Genomic DNA, 26,141 nt, shown 5'->3' with positions numbered 1-26,141 from the left:
TAAAATAAATACTTTTTCTGGTAATACTATATATAGAATTTTTTTATGTAATTTCTAAAAAGTGTAATTTGGAATTTGTCTTCAGAGACCCCAAGATCTCCAAGCTGCTTTTGCAGTCTCAGTATCCAGTGGTTGGGGTGGACAGTTATATGCCTGTCAATGATGTGTTCACTGGAAGCACTAGTGGGAACCTCAGTGTGTGTTTAGCAATGGGTCTAGCTCAGCAGATCACAGCACTACAGCGAATGAGAGATGATCTGACCTGCGTAATGCCGCTGCATCGACCAGTTCACATGTTAGACCACCAGACACACACAGAAAAAAAGGCTAGTTCACTTTACTTCAAACACTCACCTAAAGAGTCTCTGATTGTTTCTATTAAGAAATGGATCACCAAAAAATAAAAAAAAATCTTCTTTTTGGTCATCTTTTTCCATCATGTTGTTCCAAACAGGTATGATCCATATTAAATTGAGGAATTTTACTCAACTCTTTCCTATTTCCTTTTTCTCCCAATTTGGCATGCCCAATTCCCAATGTGCTTTTAAGTCCTCGTGGTCGCATAGTGATTCGCCTCAATCCGGGTGGCGGAGGACGAATCCCAGCTGCCTCCACATCTGAGACCGTCAACCTCCGTATCTTATCACGTGGCTTGTTGTGCTTGTTGCCATGGAGACATAGCGTGTGTGGAGGCTTCACACCATCCACCACGGCATCCACGCCCAACTCACCACGTGCCCCATGGAGAAGGAACCACATTATAGTGACTACGAGGAGGTTACCCCATGTGACTCTACCCTCCCTATCAACCGGGCCAATTTGGTTGCTTAGGAGACTTGGCTGGAGTCACTCCGCACGCCCTGGAATTTGAACTAGTAAACTCCAGGGGTGGTAGCCAGCGTCTTTACCACTGAGCTTTCCATACACAAAATAAATCACTGTAAAAGTAATCCATACAACTTGTGTGCTATGTTTCTTTAAATTCCTCTCAAGTCATACAATATCTATGTATGAGGAACAGACCAAATTTAAGTTGTTATTAATTGGAATCTTGCCCCATTATAGCTCTCAAATTTCACTGTTCTCCATTCTTTGATGTCAAACCTGCTGCGACACATCTTCACACAAACCAAATTTGTAAAAATGTGTCATTTTTGGGTCCACTATTCCTTTAAATGAATGTCTTTTAACACAGACTGGCACTATGTGTGTGCAATGTTCTTGTAGGCAAGTGGCAGTGCTTCAGCAGATGTTCTTCGTGAGCATGTTTTCATTGTCCAAATAGATCGAGTCAAGGGTCTGATGCCTCTACAATCCACAGTGTGGGGAGAAGCTGACTGCTACATCCAGTACTCCTTCCCTGCACAAACTGAAGAGTCACAAGAGGACATGGATCCTAATGTTGTTGAAAGCAGTAAGCTGTTTTCTTGTTGACTGCATTCAGACTTTATATAAAGTCTTTTTTTAATTCTGTGCAACCAAATGTGTTTTTTCATAGATGTGGATCTCAAGACATTCTGCACTGAGACCACCCTCTGTGTGCCTGACCCAGTGTTTGGACATATTGAGACCCACATCCTGCTCGCTTCTCCAGATGTCCCAGTGCAGAGATTGCTGCTCAGCTCACTGGCCAATCAAGGGTTGCGGAATGGAGGAGGAGTGCAGTTTGAGGTTTGGTGCAGGTAAACCAAAACATACCTTTGTTTATTATTTATTTTACATTTATTGTTATTTATTGTTATCGGTTGGAATAAATACACTGCTAGAAATTTATAAAAAAATTATTTTAAAAAATGTTTTTCTTTTATAGATTTTCTTTTATTATTATATGTTTCTAATCACTTTTCCATAAAATGTGTATATTTTGTGATGTATATCATTGACCTTTTTTTTTTTTTTTACAAATATTTTGGTTTAGGCCATATCTTTGCTTATTTTGCCCACCCCTAATGGAATATTATTTAAAAGTAGGGATGCTCCGATTAGGATTTTTAAATCTTCTTGTCATCCAATCACCTGATCCCGATCATTTCACCTTCTAAATGGATTTTAGTCAAAACTGGCTATATGTAAGCTTTCTGCACACTGTCACTATTCATTGAATTTTCCTCTTCCCAGTAGATTCACTTTGCCTAGTTTATGCTGTCATAAAAAGTTGAAAAGATTTTTTAAATAAGGCTTTAAAAAAGTAGAGGCTAACAAAATATTCTATATATTTAGATAGATGGCCCTATAAAAGATGAAGCTTGGAGTCAAACTGAAGACAAACTGGTAACCCATAGGTGCAATTAAACTTAATGTGACATTTTAGGTTATTTAGTTAATTGTATTGATCCATAAAATTATTATTATTCCGGAAACTGAGAAGCTGCTGCCATGAACGATAATAAAGACATTTCACAGCTCAGGCTGTTTTCCCTTTGCCTTGTCGGTGTGAAACACCACATTAACAGTACAGTACACAAAATGTTAATATTAACCATACCTCTCCCACTGCATCGTTCTTAAGTATTCCCAACACTCCGTGATGCCATGTCAGTGCTGCTCAAGTTTTAAAGCAGCCGCGCGCCTTTTACGGCACAAGAGATCGGTTTATGTGATCTGCAAATTACCGATCTAGTCATGGCTGATTGATTAGAGCATCCCCATTTAAAAGTTATCTGAAAAAAATATGACTTATTTATATAATTGTTAAAAACTTTTGTAGGTATTATTACCCAAATGGCAGAGAGCAGCTGGTAGCCAGGGGGCTGCTGCCAATGTCCAAACTGTGTGCCATGGTCACAATGCAGAAGCAGGGTCAAAACGATACACAGCTGTTCTCCCTGCCATTGGTACAAAGAATGTCATATTTGTCATTCAAAGAATGACAAATATGTATGTCAAAGAATGACATACATTTGTCATATTTAAATAAACAGGAAAACTGTTGCATATCTGTGTTTGGTTGTAGGACTGCTTGAAGTGAGCGTTCAGTACAAGTCTCGACCATTGAGAAGTGTTGGAGTGAAGAGTGGGGTCTTGCCATCCCGCAGAGTGATTTTGGTTATGCAGTTGCACAGAGCAGCCGGGCTGCAAGCTGCAACAAAGTGAGTAATCCCACTCTACTGTCATGTCTGTCTGGGTTTGAAAACTGTATCTTGTCAAGCTACAAGCTTCTTGTCAAGCTACAAGCTACTTTTTATTAAAGTAGTTAAACTTGTTATCACTTTTTAAAAGGTAGTTATATGAAGCTACACTACAAACTACCAATAAAAAGCAACTAGCTACTTTTTGAGTTGAAAATATAGTGAGAAAAAAGCAACATTTCATTTTGATTGATGAATCTTGAACCAGTTCCTGTAAATAAATTGTTAGATCACTGCTTCACTGTTAGACCAGGATAGCAATCTATCTTGCAGTTTAAAATAACAGATTTCAGTTTAAATGGAACACCAATAGGTAGCTATGCACCACCATCTTATGGACTTTTGTGTTCCTTGCCACAGTCACCTTTGGCTTGCTCACTGGTGTTATTAATACAATTATTATTTAATTACTTATTTTTAAACAAGATTAACAATCATATTTTGTCTAATTACAAAATAATGACTCATAGACATTATAGTTTTATCTTCTGTTAATGCCTGATCTTCTGTAAAGCTGCTTTGAAACAATGTGTGTTGTGAAAGGTGCTATACAAATAAAATTGACTTGACCACCGTGCACAACGCCTTTATCCAATTCTAAGCTTTGAATTGTGCTTTAATTTAAATGAAGAAATATTTTTGGTTTAAATAAATAAATGTAATTTTAATCAAAAATAAAAACCGACCGGTTGAAGTGAAGTGCGTTCCGATACAATCACTGTTAATACTAGCCATGATTTTTGCCAACAGATGAAAATGATTAATAATACTTTCTTTGTAATTTAACGGAGCGTAAATCCAATCGAAAACCACATTTTCCATGCATATAAAAGGAGCATGTCACTGTCACAGAAATATAACTGACATTCAGCAGGAAGTTAACGCAGTTAATGCACAAAATAACCAAATATGTCCATATTTATTTTAGTTTCTTTCCTAGACTAAGTTCATGCTTGCACGAAAATACCAAAACTTCTTGGCCATATCCATTGACTTTGCGTTTATGACTAATAGCATATTGCTGTGCTTAGCGCTACCGCTTTTGAAATAGGGCCCATATTTTGTGTCTATATTGTATTTTCAACATCTACTGTGTTTCAGAGTTCTTGCAGATACAGACAGTGCACTTCAGTATTACTCTGAAGTGGGAGTCAACTCCTTTGTCACCATGCAGTTGCCCTTCCTGCCAGACAGTGAGGTGCGAAGCACACGCGTGGCAGCCAGAAGTTTCTGTCCAGTGTTTGAGCATCACACAGAGTTTTGCTGTAACCTGCTAGTTCAAAGAGAAAGCGGGGAGAGCGTCAGTCTGGCTGAACTGCTGCAAGACGCAGTGGCTGTATTCACCATTTACAACAGAGACACACGCAAAGGTGAGTTAACAGACAGGAAAAGAAGACCAAAGGCCTCAGTTAACTTTGGTTGTCCGTGTTGCTGATCGGGATGCACATAATATGTGTGATGCAAATTTCGTCATTAGAAAAATCTGCGTGGACTGTCCGGGTGCGGCCCAGATTTTCTGGACACATGGACAGCCCTCGTCTGTGTGCACCGTCTGCGCACGTGCCTGCCGTTGACTGTACTAAAAGAGTATCACAAAGCTGTCTTAATGCGCATCAAACTCGTTTGTATTCTCTCTCTGTCAAAAGAGTATACTTTGAAAGGCGATGTAGTCGACCGAGCGCAATCCGAATTCTGGAAGTATCATCTGGCATTAAGGCTCTTGTAATCCTATACTGAGAAATTCTGTCACAAAAACATTACTTTGTTTTGTTTAGTTGTGTTTCATTTTTATGTTTTTGTTTTGTCCATTATCGTGTGAGAGCAATAAATGACAAAAATAGCAAGGGGGTCAGTCTTTTCTTCTCCACTGCTATGTATTTTTTTAAAGAGATTGCATATGCCGTATGCCCACCTAAAATATAAAGTAATTATATGTTCGAAATCAAAGGCTGCCAGGCCAACAAGCTGACTTTTGACCCAAAACTTCTTAAACTACCGAGTCTATGTTGCAGCATCATTGAGGGAATTGTGGATTTTTTTATTTTAAAAAGTATACAAAGATTCTCCCTACAAGCACATTGAGTGGTGGCATTCAAGATTTGGGAATGCTGACCTGATGGCATGGGCAAGAAAGAAAAAACTAATCAAACTTTTTCAGTGTTACAGGGAAATGCTGATCTGCGAACAGTGCAAGCCATTATCTGCTCTGTAAAATATCATTCGCTGCTAAACTTGAACATACTTAACATACAGTATTTATGCATTTTAACACAACTTTTGTTAATTAACTGGGAAAATATTGACTGCACGAATGCTAGGTTTAGTTGCTCTTCGCAGATGCTGGCCAAGTTAACCCAATTGTCCTTTAATTCTATCAAATGCAAACTGTCAAAAATGTCAGTTTTTGACAGTGGTGCTTTTTGTCTTATAATATATTAGATCATTTTAATGTACATTTTGTAGTAGGACACTTTTCACAACGAAACACAGATAACAAAGCATATTATGGTACAAAAATAAAACAATTACTTAATAATACTTAGAGTATGTATTGTTATTACCAGTGTTGGGTGTAATGTGATTCTAAAGTAATTAGTTACTGTAATTACCTTTTGTTGTCAAAGTGTAGTTTAATGCATTGCATTTTAAATTATTGTAATCACATTACAATTAATGACAAAGTTAATTACTTTTAAGGATGTCACTTGGGTTACATATATTTCTGACAGCTGAAGGGACAACGGCAATGAAAAGGAGGAAATATAGACATTCTTTTAAAATCATTGAGTGGAACAACAAACTATTCTGCAATTTTTTTTTTATAAAGTATTTTAAAAGCGAAGTCATTTTTAATGTGATTACATTCCCATGTAGTAAACATTAAAGTAATTAAATTACAATTTTAGAAAATTAATAAGTTATTTGTTGTGGATTATTATTTTTTAGTAGCTTACCCATCACTGGTTGTAAGTAATGTATAGTTATAACTAAGAATTAGTTAACTGATAATAACAAGAATATTACTTAAAATATATACAATGATTAAAACATTAGTATGTGTTAATTTAACTCTACTTAAATTATGAATTGTTTCCCATGTTACTAGTAATAAAAAGAATGTAAGAAAACCCATCCATTTAAATGGATATTTGCATGGTAACTCAATCATATATTCCATATATTACACTTTTAGTAGTGTGCACATTTTCTTATTACCCTGATACAGCAGAATAAAAACTATGTTATATGTTAACACACAGGACTAGGATTACAAAAGACAATAAAGTATTTTTAATAAAAACCTATTTCTCTCTTTTTATTTCTTTTAGTGGTCGATACAACAAGATCCAAGGACACTGTCTTGGGCACTGTGAAAATCAAGCTTGCAGATCTGATTCATAAAAGAACTGGTAAATTTTTTTAATTTATTTTTTTATAATAATTAGATGTCTTTTCATTAGATTGTGTTGTTGGAGTAAGTAATCAGCTAAATGTTTTTTTTGTTGTTTATTATTATTTTATAGGCATATCTGGCTGGTACGGTCTCTCTCTACCTCAGAACACGACATCATCTCAAAAGCCGACTTCAGCAGGAGGGCTTGAAATCTCTATTAACTTTTCCCATCACACAGATAGAGAGCGTGTAATCAGTTCGGCTCGTGGATTGGGATGGGATGTGGGGCAAAACAGTGAAGATGAGGCAGACATAGATGATGAAGATGCTCTGATAACCAGCACAAAGACTCTGGCATTATCTATTTCCATGCCTAGAGCATGGCTGCCCTTCCATTGTCTGCTGCTACCAGGTCATGAAGGCTTACAGCGTTCCACCTACTGCTACTACAGATACAAACTGTACGACCAGGACACCTTCTGCTCAGAACTTCGACATCCTGTTCTGGAGAATGATGGAGAAGAAGGTCTGGCCACAGTTGCATTTCAGGGGAGCAGAAGTGTGGTTTTTAGGAGGACTCAGCCTCTGCACTGGTACCTGAGGGAGGAAAGGCTGGAGGTGCAGTTGTGGGTGGCTTTTGGGAAGGAGAAGAGAGTTCGACCTCATAATGCAGACCGTCTGCTGGGCTCTGCCTTTGTGGACCTCTCTGCTCTTGCTACAAGCTTGAAACACCACCAAACATTGAGCGGTAGAGATATTTGTCTTTATGATATTTTGTATTCTTTTTTAAGGCACCCTATTTGACACCTTTGTAGTATTTTCCCCCTTAAAGGGATAGTTCACCTAAAAATGATCATTCTCTCATCATTTAATCACCCTCATGCATCCCAGATGCTTATTAATCTTTTGCTTGTGCTGAACACAAACAAAGATTTTTTGAAGAATATCTCTGCTCTGTAGGTCCCTATAATGCCAGTGAATGGTGACCAGAACTTTGAAGCTCCAAACAGCTCATAAAGGCAGAATAAAATTAATCCATAAAACACCAGTGGTTTAATTGTTTGTGTTCTGCAGAAGAAAGTAAGTAATATTCATCTGATATGGTATGATGGCATTTAATTTTTGGGTGAACCTTTGAGTTTACTTAGAATATTAATCAAGGTTTATTGCACTAAGAACAGTCATTTTACATGGGCAGAAATTTCAACATGCTTATGTTTGTGACATCAGATCGGTGATCCATAATGCTGTGATCGCTGGTTAATGACAAGTAAATACACTTATTCCATTTAGTGTTGAGTGCATTTGTCAAGTTCAACCAGTCAAGCCTGTTACCAATTTATTATAAGAAATGTTATCCTTGAAATTTATGGAAATTTCAAACTAATTATCACCCACTAAGTGATTTTAGACTAAATCTGCAACCCTGTTACCCAATCTGGCATATTTCTTATTTTAAATAAACCTTTAACCTATAATTCCTTAAATAGTTTTACATAAATGTGATGTTTCACAAGAGTTAGGAAAATCTTTTCATTAAAATAGACATTTCAAACTTTTTGCTTACATTTGACCAAATAATTTCAACACACACACTATGTCTTCCGTCTCAGGACTGATTAATTTCTGTTTGACTAACGGATGCATTTCTCTCATGATAGGTGTTTACCCTTTGTTTAAACGCTCTGCTGTGAACCTGAGTGGTGCTGCGCTCAGAGTCCATATCACTGTGACTACAGACTCCATACCACGTGAATCTCAAGCTGTTTCACACATAGAAAATCTTCACAGCTCAGGAAATGATGAAGGGGATGAAAGCATTCCCACCACAGTGCTGTCCAGACCATCTCAATCCACCAGCAGACAGCTATTCAAATCAGCTATAAGCACTGAGCCTCCACCATCCTCCACCACAGAAGTCAGCACTGAGGACACATTCATAGCCAACATTACTGTGGACAGAGCAATGCATCTAAGTCTAGGGGGTAAAAATATCCACTTAATACAAAAGTCATGAAATTTTCTATAGTTAATACATATTATTGTAGTTATGATCTTTTCAATGAATTGGTCTGAATGATTCATTTGTGAATCAGGTTGAATAAAAGTGACTGGAAAGGTCATGGAAAAGTAATGGAAATTCATTGGTCAAAAAGTGTGGGAATCTTATAATGCGTATGCTATGAATCTTTGATTCTACTTTATTAAACAAGTTATAGCACTGTGTTCATCTTCAGGTTGTCCTCTTGCTGAGCGGGATGGAGGTTTGCCCATTTGCTGTGTCTCTTATGCCACTGCTGAGGCTTCTGGCACAGTGACCACAGCACTGGTTAAAGACAGTGTCTGCCCTGTTTGGGACCATCAACAAGAATGCAGGTAAATCCATTCATCTATATGACGTTCATCATCTGTCCCCTAGAAATAGACATAATATTAAGCTCAAATTACATTTTGCTGTGTTTCAGGCTTTCAAAGGAGCTTCTTTTGGATCCCCAGCAATTCCTGGTTTTCAAAGTTTGGCATAAAGGAGGTAATGATACAGAATTCCAAATAGCACTACCACATTCCCAGCCCCTTCTCACTGTCATTATTCTCTTTCGTGGTTCAGTTTAATTGTGGTGTTTGCAAAGATAAGCATCACAATTACTATCTAGGGACCAAATAGACACTCATAGTGCCCTAGAACACCTTAGCAAATCCATAGCAACACCCTGGCAACTAGAGGTTGACCGATAGTAGATTTTGCCAACACAGTAACTAAAATGGTGGGAAAGGCTGATAACCGATTAATCGACTGATCGTTTTTCAAATTGATTTATAGAATTGTATTCTTTCTTTACCATGGTGGGCAAAGACAAAGAGTCCAAAATGAATAAAATCCCAAATGCAGTTTATTATTTAATCAAAATACTAACAATAACCAGAAAACAAATTTAAGATTTGGTGCATAATGCAGAACTTTTATGTGTAAACAAGCCCAAAACACACCAGGTACAATTATTTTGAAATGATGAAAAAGCTATCAGCAACTATCACCATAGAGTTTTGCAGATAATCGATAGTTCCAAAAAGCAACTTTGTCTCTGATTAATCGGTAAAACCGATATATCGGTCTACCTCTACTGGCCACCACCCACAACACCGTAGCATGTTGGTGGTGGGTTTGCTCTGACAAGCACCACTCACATTTCCTTGAATCTGTTTTAAAAACTGTTATTTTCCCTTACAGAGTTGGAGCGGGTGATTGGATTTGCATCTGTAGACCTGTCACCGCTCCTGTCGGGTTTTCAGTCAGTGTGTGGCTGGTACAATATCACAGATTTCAGTGGGCAGTGTCAGGGACAGCTGAAGGTGTCTGTGTCTCCTCTGAGGGCAGTACAGGAGTTACGCAGCCAGAGACAACCAGTACCCGAGACCACTGCCCCAGACTCTAGTGTAAGTGTAAATTGTGTTTTATATTTACAATGAGTTATCTCCATGATCTGTGAGAATAAATAACAGCATTTAATAGTTCCTTTAGCTCAAGTGGAGCATGGTGCTACTGTAACAATGTAAAGGTCATGGGTTAAATTCCCAAAGATGTAACAAAATGCTCAAGATTCATCAAACCCTATTCAAATATAAGAATTTAATTGAAAACCCCTTACTGATCGACTGCTATTGTAAATATTGGGGAGGAACTTGTCTAGCTTAATGTCTAGGGTGGTTGCTTAAGGGATATTGCACAGTCAGCCAATTGTTATCGCAATATAAACCCTGACTAGTGTCACCGTGAAGGATTTTATTTTCGATAAAAACAGACTGACTGTACGTTATCATGCTTATTACATGGCTACTACCAAATAAATAAATAAATGGACATGAAATATTGATTTGTGTTGAAATTATGTGATTATGTGGGCAGTAGAGTCATGAACAGAGATGTTAACCAGTTCCAATTATTCCTTTTAAGTTTTTAGCTGTCACTCTAGGGTTCTTGTTTACCTGATTGAGCATTCTGCGGTGTGTCCTTTGAGTCATCTTGGCTAGACAGCCACATCTAGGGCAGTGGTGTTGTCGGGGCCATACGCACGTATAAGCCATATGCTTACTTTTTTCCCTGGGCTGTTTGTGTATAACAACTTCTAAGGATCAATATTTTTGTAAACCCTTGGTATACCCACTTGTTTTGCTGCTTCAGAAGTCCATTATCGTTTGTTTCCCTTTAACTGTATTGGATGCTGTTGTGTGAAATGGGAGATTCCAATTTTGTTTGAGAGAAATTGACCTGAAACACACACACACACACACCCACACCTTTCGTGCGAGTTGTGTGAGATATCAGATGTTGCTTTACATGGATGATCAGTGACAATCAGCATGTGTTTTCTGTCAGAAGCAAGATCATTTTGTCAAAATCATATAGCATTGGAGTGCATGTTAATTGTTTCCCACCATTTGGATTTTAAAACCCCAGTAAACGCACCTATTCATGACATGCCAGAGTATTATTGATAAGCTTTTGTCAATCTAGTCTATCTAAAACTCTCTCTCTCTCTCTCTCTCTCTCTCTCTCTCTCTCTCTCTCTCTCTATATATATATATATATGATTATCTCATCAATGATGCAACACGTTGCAAACTGCTGACAGCGGGGGTGAGAGACGAGCATCTCCATGTTAGAGTGCGCATCAGCCAGCAGAACTTTAAATCTCTCCCTAGAATCGACTCCCGCTCAGACTGGGTCACTTCTGCGAGTGGTTGAAACGGCTCTGAGTTTGTCCTTATTTACATGTCATGCTCCCATATTATATTAACTTTTATTAAGGATGAAATAAAGATATATCGCCAAGCTATGATCTGTGTTGCTATCAGACACTCAAGCTGCAGTGCTCCTCTCATCTCGCGTGTCATCATTTTAGTTTTATATGATTTCATGTTACGTTAAATGACATCAAGCGACTATTCAACAACAGAATTATTTTATTATTATTATCGCTGAGATTTGCAGTTACAAATGACAATCCACCGAGTGCAATGCTTGTTAGTGTTTTCCATGAAGACACCCACCAGAGTTTTGTAGACAGCCGGAGGCGGCACGAAGGCGGAGGTGGCCACCTTGTTAAAAATAAATAAAGACTTTTTATAATGTTACACACATCTGTGGGCTTAAAAGTAAATTTTTAAATAATTGAAATCCGTTTCTATTGCACATTTTCTCATGTCCCAAAAACTGCACATCACACATCGTTGACAAAAATAAATGCTAAATCATTGGATTTCTATTTTTCCCCCATTTACAATTTATTTTGTAATTTTGCTAAAATGTTGCTAATTTTGCCAGTCAGACGAACAGGGACTGGGAAATAGTAAACCACTTTTTTTGGTAGGACTACACCACTGGTCTAGGGAGAGTAGCCACTAAATCATCTCCATTTATAGACAATTTTTCTAACTGTGGATAGTTACAATTCATGCAACAATTCATGATCGTAGGTCTTCTTTTTTGCGTGGCATGGTCCACACCAGCAGATGCTTCTTGTGATCAATGCTTCTTGAGAATTGCGATGCATCGGAGAGTAAATTTTTTCTCCCACCCCTAATACCAAAGTACTGGTACTAGTGACATCACTGCCTTGGTGTAATTTGCTTATATGGCCTCTGCTACAAAAGTACATGTAAATGTATTTTCACCTGAAAAAGTTAATGCAGTTTTCTCACATGGTAATGTGTATGTGTCTTTTGCAGGCTCTGTTTAGTGCTCTGCCACTCTGTTATCAAACCACAGCGACCTATAACAGCTTCCCCAACCACATCAGTCAATTCTCAGAGCAGAGGTTCACCACACCTCTTGATCAACTTGAAAGACCACTCTCTGATAGGTATATATTACAAGTAAAATTATATAGAGCCTATGTTACAAATAGATTTATTAAAGTAATGCCTATGGGGATCTGTTGTTAGGTCCGGCGTGGTAGATCGTCACGACGAGCACTTGAACAACGTAAGGTTGTTCCATCAGACTTTGCACGAGGGCAAAAGAGCTTCTCGTTCCTCTTTGGCTGGAGACTCCCACCCTTCCAGTTCAACACTCTTCACTGCCCTCAGGTACCCACCCCTGCTAATAAATGAATTAACTAACTCTCATTGTTTTCATGCACATTTTTTGGCAACCAGAATCAATTCAATCCCTCCACTGTACTTCACCATTGGGATGATATTTGTATGTTGATAGCTGGTGCACTTTTTACGCCATACTTAGTGCTGTGTGTTCTTTCCAAAAAATTCAACCTTTAGTATCATCAGTCCACAAAACATTTTCCCAGTAGCAAGTGTCAAGGTGGTCTTTGGCAAACTTTTTTGTTGGATAGCAGTGGCTTCCGCCATGGACACCATGCCTGTTTAATGTTTTCTGTATATAAGAGTCATGAACAGAGATGATGACCAGTTAAAATGATCCTTCAAATGTTTAGCTGTCACTCAAGGGTTCTTTTTTTAACTCACTGATCATTCAGTGGTGTGCCCTTTGAGTCATCTTGGCTGGACGACCACTTCTAGGGGGAGTAGCCACAGTAATAAATTGTCTGCATTTATAGACAATTTGTCTAACTGTGGACAGATGAATATCTAAGCTCTTTGAGATAACTTTGCAACCCTTTCCAGCTTTATGCAAAGCAACAATTTTTGATCTTAGGTCGAGATCTCTTTTTTTTGCCTGGCATGCTCCACACCAGCACATGATTCTTTTGAATAGCAAACTATTTAAGTGCTTTTTATAAGTCAAAGTTGCTCTTACCAACACCTCCAATCTTGTTTCATTAATTGGATGCAAGGTTCTCCAACTCCTGACTCTAATTAGCTTTTGTTAACATCATAAACCTATGGGGTTCACAAACTTTTCCAACCTACACTGTGAATGTTTGAATGATGTATTCAGTATGTACAGGAACAATACAATAATGTGTGTGTTATTAGTAGAGCTGTCAGAATTAACGCATGCGATTAATTAAAAAAGTTTAATGCTTTCAATTTTCTTAATCTCTATTAATGCATTTATCGTAAATACAGCATAAACTCTGGGGTGATGGGCAGAACCTTTGTAATGTGTCTGCCCAGAGTAATTACACTGACTCCACAAACACCCACACACAACAGTCCCAGAGCATTTCTACCAAGACAATCCTACAAGTGTAGCATAAAATAGGATAATGCGGCAGTCCCATAGACATTCTATGGCCGGTACTGTTGTAACACACTACTTGACCATTATGCTGTCTCCTATGATAGAGCCGCAGAGGTTGTTATCTCAGTAAATAAAATAATCTCTGACAGCGCTTCCCTGTCAGTGATATGAATGAGAACTCTTAGCACTATTTAATGTACAAAACAAGCACAGATGGGACTTTATTTTTTTAGCCTATGTAAGTCGCATTTTAATGACCACAGAAGCACACCAAATCTTAACTATCACCAAATTGCAGAATGAGACATTTTTGTCTGTAAGCACTTTTCATGGTGAGTTCAAAGTGGTGCTCGTTGACGCTCTGTAGCGAATCATGAACACAGCTTCACAATTGCTGTAACAAAGCAGATAGCCACAGTCTACCGGCAGATTAATAATGTGAGCGACTTTGACAAGGGCTAAATTGTTATGGCCAGATGACTGGGTCAGAGCATCTCTGAAACAGCAAGGTTTGTGGGGTGCTCCCGGTCAGCAGTGTTGAGTACCTACTGACAGTGGTTCAAGGATGGAAAAACCACAAACCGGCAACAGGGTGTTGGGCGCCCAATTCTCATAGATGCATGAGGGCAATGAAGGCTATCCTGTCTGGTCCGAACTGACAGAAGGTCTACTGTGGCACAAGTCAAAGAACATTTTAATGATGGTTACAGGAGGAATGTGTCACAACACACAGTGCATCGCACCCTGCTGCTTATAGGGCTGCGTGGCCACAGACCGGTCAGAGTGCCCATGATGACCCCTGTCCACCGTCGAAAGTGTCTACAGTGAGCATGCAAGAGTCGGAACTGGACCTTGGAGCAGTAGAAGAAGGTTGCCTTGTCTGATGAGTCCCGTTTTCTTTTACATCACGTGGACAGCCATGTACATGTGCACCATTTACCTGGGGAAGTGATGGCACTAGGTTGCACTGTGGGAAGTTGACAAGCTGGTGGAGGGAGTGTGATGCTCTGAGCAACGTTCCTGGGTCCGGCCATTCATGTGGATTTCAATTTGACACATGCCAACTACCGAAACATCGCTGCAGACCAGGTACACCCCTTCACGGCAATGGTATTCCCTGATTGCAGTGGCCTCTTTCAGCAGGATAATGCGCCCTGCCACACTGCACACATTGTTCGGGAATGGTTTCAGGAACATGATTAAGAGTTCAAAGTGTTGCCCAGGCCTCCAAATTACCCAGATCTTAATCCATTTGAGCATCTGTGGGATATGCCTGGACCAACAAGTCTGATCCACTGCAGCTCCAACTCGCAATTTACAGGACTTGAAGGATCTGCTGCTTATGTTTTGGTGCCAGATATCACAGCACACCTTCAGGGGTCTTGTAGAATCTTGTAGAAAAGTTTGACATTGCTTTGTTCATAGATTTGTCACTGATTTGGTCTGAGAACCATGCTGTAGGTAACATTGTTATGCTAGTAAGTGGTCTGTAAGTGTTTTTCTAAATATATTGGTGTCATGACCATTGCTGTTTCTATAACTAGACATCTCTGTATCAGGAAAGTACCTGTGAATCTGATTGTGATAGTAGGATTCAAAGTTTATATGGCAAATACATATTATTTAAAATCTGCACCACATCGTTTAATCAGATATTTCATTCAGATCAAGCACTATTGAATATTTATTCTTCTCAAGTTGAGGTGTTAACGCAAAGGATTTTCATTCCAATTGGCCTGTCATTCAGATTATTAATGGATTACTAGGCTGCATGTAAACATAGGTTTTTTTTTTTTGTTGTCTTTAAAAGGAAAAACCTCAGTGAGCTGGATGATATCCAAAGATATTTCAACCGTAAATTGTCGACTCCAGCATTCCCAAAGCTGAGCGAGCTGAGAAGAACCTCCAGGCAGGAGCACCACAGGGACTCGGAGACAGACACCACGCAACTGCTACTGAAGTCCAGTCAGCTGGTTGGAGAGGTCAATAACGTCATAAAAGGTGAGCTGTTACTTTTTTCTGAATTATGTTGGTTACTGTTTATTTTAGTGCATTGATTTTTATGGCTCTCTTTTAAAAACAGGCTTAAGTGACTACCAGACTGAAGGAACGGCAACTGTCCATACAATCTCAGATACACCTGCTGTGGTTCAAGGGACTTTACACTCTGGGGTTGATCAACTGATGTTATCAGAATCTGAGAGCTATGAGACAGAACCTAACTGTCATAAACACTCAGAAATGGTTTCGGAAGATGTTTCCCCTATCAGCTCTCTTACTCATAGAGAGACCAGACAGTCACAAGCACCTCCAGAAGATGAAAAGCTCCATCACAGCCCATCTGATAGAGATGGAGATGAAGATGAGTGTAAAGAAGAGGATAAAGAGGAAGAAGACTTTGAGGAAACCTTGATACAGCCTCGAACACTCAATGAGGTCACCTCAGTCACAGACAGAACCAGCCCCTGGACCAGCCTACTGTCTGACCCAGATATGGGATCTCTGGAGAGTCTAGAATTAGTGGAGAATTATTCTCAAGGAGAGGAGAGAAACACCAGAGAATGCTTACCGGGAATTAAACCACAGTCATTGACTGCAGAATTGCATGGCATTGATTCTGAATCAGACCTCGGTGAAAGATCTGAAACGGATCTTGATACATTTAGGAGTGAAGCGGATATTGTCGCAGATGACTGGGAGAAGCAGCAATCTCCAGACGGTCTGGATCGAGACTGTACTCACTGTAATATTAGTGAGGATGAGGATTGTGACCGAAGGAACAGTGGCGCTGAAGAAAGAGATGAAAGATCAAACTTATCTCCTACCACAGAGTCTGACTCAGAAACAGATGAGAAGAGAACAAAACCGTATCCTTACAAGCTTTGTCTGACACAATACAATCCATATTTAGTCTAAATTAGTATTCTTGGTTAAAAACAAGCCCTATTGACAGTATCTATTTGTATGTTGTTGATTATCACAGAAAATTATTTTGACTTGAGCGTCAGTTTGTAAAAGCTTAAAAATGCATTGACAGTCTGTGGGGCAAGCGTACAATATCAGATAATGCTGATAGAGCTTAACTTGCATTTAAAGGAAAATTCTTTTCAACCACTTTTAATTGTATGGTATCTGGGATATTTTCACTTAAACTACATCCTTGCAGTTACGAGCCTGCAGAGATTCCAAATTTCTTCTTGTCGGCTCACCATCTGGAGGCATCCATGAGAGCTTTGAGGATGGCACCTGTTTTCCCTTCCTCCACAGAATCTGTGAGTCTGTCTGTGATCTGTGTTCCCTCTTTTTAGAATTACTTTAGAGCTACTTCTACTGTTTGATCATTTCAAATTTTCTAAGCTAATTTATCAAGCGCATCTGAGACTTTTGGTTCAATTCACTCATGGGTTTCCATTTTTTTCCTGTGAAAACATTTCCACCATTTTGAGTTTTCAGACCTACTATCTCATGACATGAGGAACCAAATTTCCCTTGATCTTTTGACATATAGGAGGTCATTGTAGGCCTACTATTAAAAACTCACTGTAAGTTTCACAACTCAAAACTTTTTCCTCTCTGCAAAAAGAGCATTTGTTGAAACAACTAATTCTCTACTTCCTCCACATTGTGATGTAATATTATGGTAGACATTTGCATCTGACCACATCCACAACAACACATCAACGCCTACTTTACCTTTAATCACTTCCGTAGCCCGCCCAGTAGTGGTGAGATGGCAAATAGAGAACATGTCAGTCAAGAGCAGGGACCCAGTCATAACAGTGGGCATTTATTGTCAAGTCTTAAAGGAAAAGCAACACCAAAACTGAGCGTTTCTGAAAGAGAGGAGAATGAGGGTGTAAAATTATCATGTTTTACAAATATATGTTTTTTTGTGCAAATAACTACTAATATTATAAGTGAATCTTAAGGACCCTTTTAAGAAATTTAGCTGTTAATAATTTGGCATGTATCATCACACTCCTGACAAAATTGTTCAAAACTATTTTTTCTCATAGTCATTTGATATGAGTCAATGCATTTTTCAGCCATGGCCCATAATGACTAATTTACTTCTTTGGACCTTCTTCTGATCATAATATCCAAAGTTCACAAATTTCCTTTTTTCTTCACTAACTTCTTCCCTCAACATTTCTTCCTTTGCTAGGGGGCGCCATAACCAAAGGTTCTTAAAACTGCAACCTTGTGATCAAGGATGTTGATATTTGCCACCAGAATCTCTATATTTACAGAAGTATTGTTTCAATTCTGACATTCGTGGTCATTTTCTCTACTTTTCAAATCTGATGGCGCTATATTATTTCATAAGAAACGGTGTTACCATGATCTGTCTAACAGATTGCTGTTTTTATGTGTAAAGGGATTTATCTGGAGAGCTATTCTGATTTATTCATTTGTAATGCGTTCTTTTAGGAGACTTTAAATCCTGGTAATCCATATCGAAGAAGGACTCGACCCAGACCCACCATCACTCCGTTACAGAGGAGTGAAGAGACAAAAAGAATTGCAAAAATATTTGCTTCAAAGTTTACAGAAGGGAGTTAGTGCACTCTTCAAAATTATGTAAAATATGTTCAACGTTTGACTTCTTAAATGGTTATTTATTTGATACACAACACTTTGAACAGGAATGTTGAATAATGTAAGCATTAAAAAAGTTGTTTATTTACAGTAATCAACTATATTTGTAATAAAGTATTTTGTATTTCCTTATCTATTGTGCTGTCAATGTTTAGTTATACTGTTTATATACCAATATTATTTGTTGTCTGGTTAAGTTAATGGCTGTCAGACCAAGCTGCCCAAAGGCTCTTAGCATTTGGCTGACAGATGAGAAAATTGCCCAATTTGAGCTTCTTCCGACAATGTTACATACTGGCAGTGATGTAACCAAAGTAATATCCTGAGACAAAGGAAGCGAGCAGGCCAACAAAAGGTCTCCTTTATCCTCTTTCAGCCTGTTTAATGAGCTCTAATTAGAGAGATGAGTCTGATCAAGGTACTGGACCTTTTCAGGACCCACCTCTAAGCTAGATGAATCTAAGCTAATAAGGCTATAAATATAATTAATGAAAGCTGTTAACAATTACCAGCTATTAAGCATAAATAGCATGTGAAAGTTTTACAACCAGTAGTAGAACCTAAGAACCTACGTATAAGCTTATTTGCATATGATGAAAGGAAAAAATGTATAGCATTAGATTCAGAACAGGCATATAACCATACTTCAGAAACAGGAGTGTTTAATGATGATTTCATATTTTTGTATATTTGTGCCATCACAACAACTTTACTTTGGATTCTTGGGCTGGAAAATGTGTTGAGTCTTCTCAAGTGGCTGTAAAGCAGCATATCTTTGTAGCCATCTATGACTTCTTGTGTACTTGCAAAGACCTTGTTTATGGCTAGAATCATTGTTGGATATCAAAGTCGAACTTTAATTGACATAGCCGTGATGATTCAAAGGAGGAAGATACGCTTTTCTCTTATACACCGATCAGCTGCAACATTAAAACCACCTGCCTAATATTGTGTAGGTCCCCCTCGTGCCAACAAAACATCACCATCCGCATCTCAGAATAGCATTCAGAGATCATATTCTTCTTGCCACAATTGTACAGAGTGGTTATCTGAGTTACTGTAGACTTTATCAGTTCAAACCAGTCTGGCCATTCTCTGTTGACCTCTCATCAACAAGGTGTTTTCATCCACAGAACTGCCGCTCACTGGATGTTTTTTTGTTTTTGGCACCATTCTAAGTAAAATCTAGAGACTGTTGTGTGTGAAAATCCCAGGAGATCAACAGTTACAGAAATACTCAAACATAACTTTACACAGAAAATCATATTAACATGCATATTGTTTACGTCTTTTGCCTGTACTTTTGAGACTGTGAGTATTTTAATTGTTACGGATTGGCCCCATTCACGTCCATTATAAGTGCCTCATTGGAACCCAGATTTGAGGGGCAAGTCAAATATTTTTGTGGTATTAAATATTTTGCCACAAGTGCTGTTGAATGAATTTAACTTGTATTGAACCGAGAATATCCCTTTAATTAAACAATTATATAGTGGTATTATAATAATAGTGGTATTGCACTCTATAATAACTTTATAACTTTACATATTGTGCTTTAGTATTCTTGACTGTAAAGTGATTGAGCATTAACCTATTAATACTTTTTTATAATAACATTTAGATAACAAAAGTTAAAAGTGAACCAAATCTTTATTATCAATATTTCTAAATTCCTGACCAAGTGTATACTTGCAGTTTGGTCTTGTTTAGCCTTCCTTTGGATTGACTTTAATAGTGTCCTGCATCGTTTCAATGTTTGAGCGCTATTTAAACACTTTATATAGTACTAATCTGCCATCAACTCCCTTTCATGAGCATTGCATCCCATTTAGATCACATTTAGATACTGCATCACACCCATTATGAGGGTGTGAGATCATGGTGCATTACTCTTGAAACATGATCTCGAGCTCCATAGAGGTTGATTACTGAACTTACAGAGGTGAAATGTAGACTAAGGCATGCACAAAACGATGAGTCATGATGCTTCAGCACCATGGACAGCTCTGAAATCATTAGAATAACTTAACTATACTATAACTATACTTCCAGCAATATAATTAGTCATATTATCTGGCTGTACATTTAATATTGTGTATATTGTGTGTGTAGTTATGAACCATTCAATGAAACTGCTGCCTTGTGTGTCTCTCATAAATAGATGATAATGATTTAAACAATGAAGTAGACTAAAAAAACTAATTTTATATTATATGCCATTTCTTAATAGCAAAAAAATCCAGTCACTTTATTTAACAATTTTCTATTTCCATGAGATCCAACCTCATTATTAATTATTCAATAATAATAATAATTATTATTGTTATTATATAAGTGTATTTATACACACACTGAGCATGCTTTGACTATTATAATTTGTTTTAATGAAAACAATTATAGATGTTTACATTAAAGATGACCTTTTCAAAATGGAAAAGCCACATGACCCCTGAGACCCATGAGCTTATCTTCTATATTGAGGAAAAACTATTTAGGATATGGGATAAAGCAAAAACAGTGTAAAGCTAATCCACTACCATGAGCCAAAACAAGCAAAACAGACAATATTCTTCAAGAGCTGTAAATTCTCTTCAAAAGAAATGAGATTTTTGGATAGAATCCAATCTTGTTATCTAGAAGCACATCCTTTTGGAAGTTATGTAACACTCTGCCTACTTTCCCACCTGAGAAACTGTCACAAGCATGTTACTTTAACCCTACATTGGGAATCTTGTGTACTTTGACTTAAACAGACCCAGGTATGTATATATTTTGTTTCTATTTGTGTCCTTTCACTTAGAGTAGCCAGTTAAAATAAACAGACCTTTGCTATAGAGATAGCCGCAGTCATCTAAATGTAGACATACTAGATAATCCTCTTTGCTTGTGTGATCTTAAAGAGTCTGGAGTCCTCTGGGCTACACAATAAGCAGAAAAAAAGATCATGCAACAACACAGCGACTGGCAATTCAAACTTCTGCTGCTGTATATAAGTAACTACAACCCTTACTCATACTGTAGGAAAACATTAACACTTAGACAAATATAGTTTTTTTTATCAAGGTCATCCACTTATGCAATTTTTTTAATGGTTTGTGGTCGCTGCAATATGTGTTGCATATGTCTATTAGAACTTGCTTTCAATATTCTACAACCAAACACAGAGTGAATGCAGTAAAGTGGGACACTTTCTGATCATTTATCATTGGCTTTGTTTAAACAAATATGATCCAAATGGCTACATCAATTTCACCCCACTCCAATTTAAGATGAACTCAATGCTGATATTTAGTAATGGTAGAAAATGCACATAGATTATTAAGATTATGTGTCCCACTTTACCAGTTTTCCCCACTTAATGTATTTTCACCACAAATGACAGTGTTTTTGATTATTTAAGTGTTTTATTATTTCTGAGCCAATATAATTTTTGATGTTCGAATGCAATTGCACAGGATTTTATTAAAGTCTATGACTCAGAAAATGACCACAAATTCAATCATTATTTTAGATCTTTCAGTTTTATTACATTCAGAATTGTCTATTTTACAATATACAGTATGTTTCTTGTTCAGAAATGTTTATTAAAGAGATGAAATACACATGCTGCAGTTTTATGGGCCATACGCTAAAAGGGATAGTTCACCTAAAACTTAAAATTCTCTCATCATTTACTCACCATCATGCCATCCCAGATGTGTATGACTTTCATTCTTCTGCAGAACACAAACAAAGATTTTTTTTAAAATATTTCAGATATGTAGGTCCACACAATGCAAGTGAATGGTGACCAAAATTTTGACCAGCATAAAAGTAATCCATAAGACTCCAGTGGTTAAATCCATGTCTTCAGAAGTGATATGATAAGTGTGGGTGAGACACAGATCAATATTTAAGTCCTTTTTTACAATAAATTTCCACTTTCACTTCCACGTTCATTGTGGTCTGTTCTGCATAACGCGGCGGGTCGTTTTTGCTTATTGCACATTCGACACGTTTCGCGGCCAACACACCGGCCCACTTGGTTCTCCCGATGGCCAGTCCACCCCTGATTGCCCCAAAGTTTGTCGTCCCACTGGGAAAGTGCCTGGTATGCCAGATAACCAGTCCAGTTTTTGTGTGTGTGTATATGCGGGCCCACGTCCTTTACACCAGGACCTACCGTCGAGCTGATCTGCCCACTGACCATTGACTTGTCATTTGCAAGATGCGCCTGCCATTCTTCCACTCCAGTGGTGGGTGTAAACCCAGGACCCCTTTCAAACCCATAGTGGCCTAGTCTAGGCTAGCTGATGAAAGTTGCAAATGAGAATTTCAGCATTGCTTGCAGCTGGGGTTGGCATCATCCCCCACTCCTCCGGATGTCGAGGGGGAATGGGCGAGGTTTAGGACAGTGGCTCATGTTACTGCAATGGCAGTTTTGTGCACACGGTCCAGACCTCAGAAACCTTGGCTGATGGAGGAGGTGTTCATGGTGTTCATGAGAAAAAGTGACAGGCCCTCTCTCATCATCTACAGCATCCCATGTCAGAGAATGAGGAGGCTTACCGCAGCCTTCACTCGGAGGTTCGGAGAGCCGTGAGGCGCTGCAAGGATGGTTGGTGGTCGCGGGTTGCTGAGGAGATTGAATCTGCCTCAATGGCCCACGATCACAAATCGCTCTTTAATTCTGTCAAGAAAGTTACTTGCAGCACCACACCTATAACCATCATTAGGGGAAAGAACGGTGATCCAATCTCAGACCCCCAGGAACAGGTTTGCAGATTTTCTGAGCATTTCTGTGAGGTCCTGGGGGAGGGGAAATCCCTCAGCCTGGAAAAAATTTTGGGACAAAGTGGGGATGACCCTGCTGGGGCTGCGGTCCCTCAAATATTGGAGGAAGAAGTCACTCCCTCTGGGTGGCTGGCTGAGGTGCCATCTTTGAAGGAAGTACTGAAGGCGACTTGGAGCCTGAGACAATGAAAGGCACCAGGCAGAGATGATCTCCCAAGCGAAATGCTGAGGGAGGGTGGTGTTTGTGCACAGACTGCCCTACATGACATCTTAACAGCGGTCTGGACCACTGGGCGGGTTCCGCAGGATTGGAAGTATGCCCTGGTGGTCCCTCTCTTTAAAAAGGGGGACCGCATGGATTGTAACAACTATAGGGGAATCTCGCTCCTCAGTGTGCCGGGAAAGGTCCTAGCAAGGATTATTCAACATCGCCTTGCCAGGCACGCTGAGGAGAGGCTTGCAGAGCCCCAATGTGGTTTCAGGAAAGGGCGGTCTTGCACAGATGCCATATTCTCTGTCTGCCTGCTACAGCAGAGGTGTAGGGAATTCCAGCAAGACCTACATCTCTGCTTTATTTACCTGGTCAAGGCCTATGGATACCATCAGTAGGCCTGGGCTCTGGGTTGTTCTTCGTGCTTTCGGAGTCCCAGACCCGTTGCTCATGATCATTAAGAACCTTCACGATGGCGAGCAGGCCCAGGTAAAACTACGTGGCCAGGAGTCGGAGCCATTCCCTGTTCACCTTGGAGTGTGATAGGGATGTCCTCTGGCTCCCACATTATTTAATATCTATTTCAACCACGTGGTTCATGAAGCCTTCGATGGCTGTACCGGAGGAATTTACATCTGGTACAGATATAAGGTTGATCGATGCCCGGGTGTGGTCAAGGGATGGCTCCCTTTTGATCAACCATATTATGTATGCTGATGATCTGGTGATGCTGCTCACTCAGAGGAGGAGTTGGAGGTGCTGCTGATGAACCTGGAGCTTGCCACTAAGAAATGGGGCCTTACCATCAGCCCAACCAAAAATAAGTGCCTGCCTGGGTATTATGTACCATCGGACACTCCACCCCCACAGCTCCCAATTGGTGATGGGGCAGTTGTGGAGAGAGTGGAGTGTTTTCCATACCTGGGCAATGTGCTTATGACCAGCTCCGGTTTGACAGCAGATGTCTCACTCCGAATCAGTCGAGCGGCATTATATTTTCATCGGCTGCGTAACGCTGTGTGGAAGCTACCCGGTTTTTCACTCCGCACGAAGCTTCAGGTATTCTCGGCCACGGTCATTCCCTCCCTTCTTTATGCTTGCGAAACGGGTGGCTAAAGCACAGCAAGTTGGGACAGTAGGGGGCACAGGTGGTGCATCAGCCAGTCATCTCAGTCAGTCGACCCGTGTCAGCTGTTGGATCTGTCCCGTGACCTCCTGCCAGCGGGCATTCGACACTCACATGGCCTAAACGTGCACATAGCCTGGCACAAGCGTCGTGGTGATGTCACCACCACTTAGTGGTGAATGGCGGTTGTTGTTGTTGTTGTTGTTGTGCGTGCGTGCGTGCGTGTGTGTGTGTGTGTAAAGTGATTTACGGTGGATTGTTCACCTGGCTACCGCTTCCTCCTTCCCAGTTGAGTGAGATAGACTTCACAAGAGTAAAGGTGAAGTGTGTATTGTTCTTTGATGTTAAAATACTTTCTGCTACACCAGATAAATATGCAGACAAATATAAGTAATCCATTTATATGTTGATTTAACCAAAAAGTGTAGGCCTACACTATTAAATTTTTTGTTTGTTTGTTTGAGTATCCCAATAAGCCTGACATTGGCTCAACCAATGGTGTGAGTTTGGAGCAGGACTCTCTTTTTGCCTGGCAGATGGGGGGAGTGTTCGGGAAAGCTGTTTAAAAAATATTTATTATTTTTGCAGTTCTGTTTGGTGGGACTAAAATGCTATTAAACCCACTTTTCTGTCGTGTTCAGACTTAATGTAGAAACAAAACAAATCATATCAAGAAAAACTCAGCAATCCTCTTCTGCTATTACAGCTTGATGTTACCATGGGCACTCTGAAGAACACTTGACTGTTATGTCCAATAAGAACAAAGTGCTTTACATTGAGATACTTTGTTATAAGAAGCTCAAACTGAACGATGAATGCTGACACAGCTAACAGAGTGGATCTGGACTCAGATTACCATGCAGAACTGGCTGACATGGTAGCAGACATGAATGTGGCTGCCAACAGAATGACTCCACCCAATGGCTACTGGACCACCCCGCATCACCTCAATCCCTCTGGTCGCAAGATGTCATTGCAGGAGCGATCAAGCTACCACAATGGAACCCACCCAAGAATAGCCAGGAGACCCACTATCGAATCCAAGCGAGTGTCAATCTCTGATGGTGATGTAAGTTAAGCATGAGATTTAAAAAAAATAACTGATTGATTGTTAAATCTGTCATTTGTTGATGATGATATTAATATTAGTAAATGTAATGTAATGTAATACTTTTTTTGTAAAAGTGGTCTTTTCCCGCATTGTGTCAGTTCAGATTGTTGGCCATCAATATTTATTTACACATTCTTAGTGCAATTGTAATGCTGTATCAACATTCCCTTCTCTTATCCACAGGACTGTGTCCAGCTTAATCAGTATGAATTAAAGGCTGAGATAGGCAAGGTGGGTCTACTTAAAAAAATGTGTTTTGGAATAAATATTTGGTTGGTTGGCATACTCATGCAAATATCATTGTAAATCATAACGTAATTTGATGTTGGCCTTACTTTTGTAGGGTTCATATGGGGTTGTCAAATTAGCATATAATGAAGATGATGACCAGTACTATGTAAGTATATGCTGAATTTCAGAAAAGATTAATGGCATCTATTTTAGTTGTGTTTGTCATTATTTATTCATAAAATAATATAATATAAAATTAGTAAGTTCTGTAAAAGTAATGTTCATTATAAGTTTGTTAACAAATGTTAACAATTACAACCTTACTGTTAGTAGTGATTATATTATATTATCAGTGCTGGGTAGATTACTTAAATGTAATCTGATACAGATTACAAATTACATGACT

The 26,141-nt window shown here is 39.0% G+C and overlaps 1 protein-coding gene across 1 annotated transcript in view; it reads left to right on the top strand.

The window, feature by feature from the left end:
* The window catches only part of LOC127630172 (C2 domain-containing protein 3-like), a 29,149-nt gene extending 10,838 nt beyond the window's left edge, over nt 1-18,311 (top strand). Inside the window, exons 16-34 of the mRNA XM_052107643.1 lie at nt 86-330; nt 682-684; nt 1,247-1,414; nt 1,499-1,682; nt 2,708-2,845; nt 2,922-3,089; nt 4,230-4,498; nt 6,458-6,538; nt 6,653-7,270; nt 8,184-8,507; nt 8,760-8,898; nt 8,988-9,052; nt 9,752-9,957; nt 12,250-12,383; nt 12,466-12,609; nt 15,495-15,685; nt 15,768-16,551; nt 16,851-16,956; nt 18,116-18,311. Coding sequence (XP_051963603.1) covers nt 86-330; nt 682-684; nt 1,247-1,414; nt 1,499-1,682; nt 2,708-2,845; nt 2,922-3,089; nt 4,230-4,498; nt 6,458-6,538; nt 6,653-7,270; nt 8,184-8,507; nt 8,760-8,898; nt 8,988-9,052; nt 9,752-9,957; nt 12,250-12,383; nt 12,466-12,609; nt 15,495-15,685; nt 15,768-16,551; nt 16,851-16,956; nt 18,116-18,247 — 4,099 coding nt within the window. The 3' untranslated portion in view covers nt 18,248-18,311. The remainder of the gene's footprint in view (nt 1-85; nt 331-681; nt 685-1,246; nt 1,415-1,498; nt 1,683-2,707; nt 2,846-2,921; nt 3,090-4,229; nt 4,499-6,457; nt 6,539-6,652; nt 7,271-8,183; nt 8,508-8,759; nt 8,899-8,987; nt 9,053-9,751; nt 9,958-12,249; nt 12,384-12,465; nt 12,610-15,494; nt 15,686-15,767; nt 16,552-16,850; nt 16,957-18,115) is intronic.
* Nucleotides 18,312-26,141: the final 7,830 nt, after the last annotated feature.

This window comes from Xyrauchen texanus, chromosome 36 (assembly GCF_025860055.1).
Source record: "Xyrauchen texanus isolate HMW12.3.18 chromosome 36, RBS_HiC_50CHRs, whole genome shotgun sequence".
Taxonomy (NCBI): domain Eukaryota; kingdom Metazoa; phylum Chordata; class Actinopteri; order Cypriniformes; family Catostomidae; genus Xyrauchen; species Xyrauchen texanus.
Note: the sequence above shows the minus strand (reverse complement) of the source record. Positions and strands in the feature narration are given on the sequence as shown.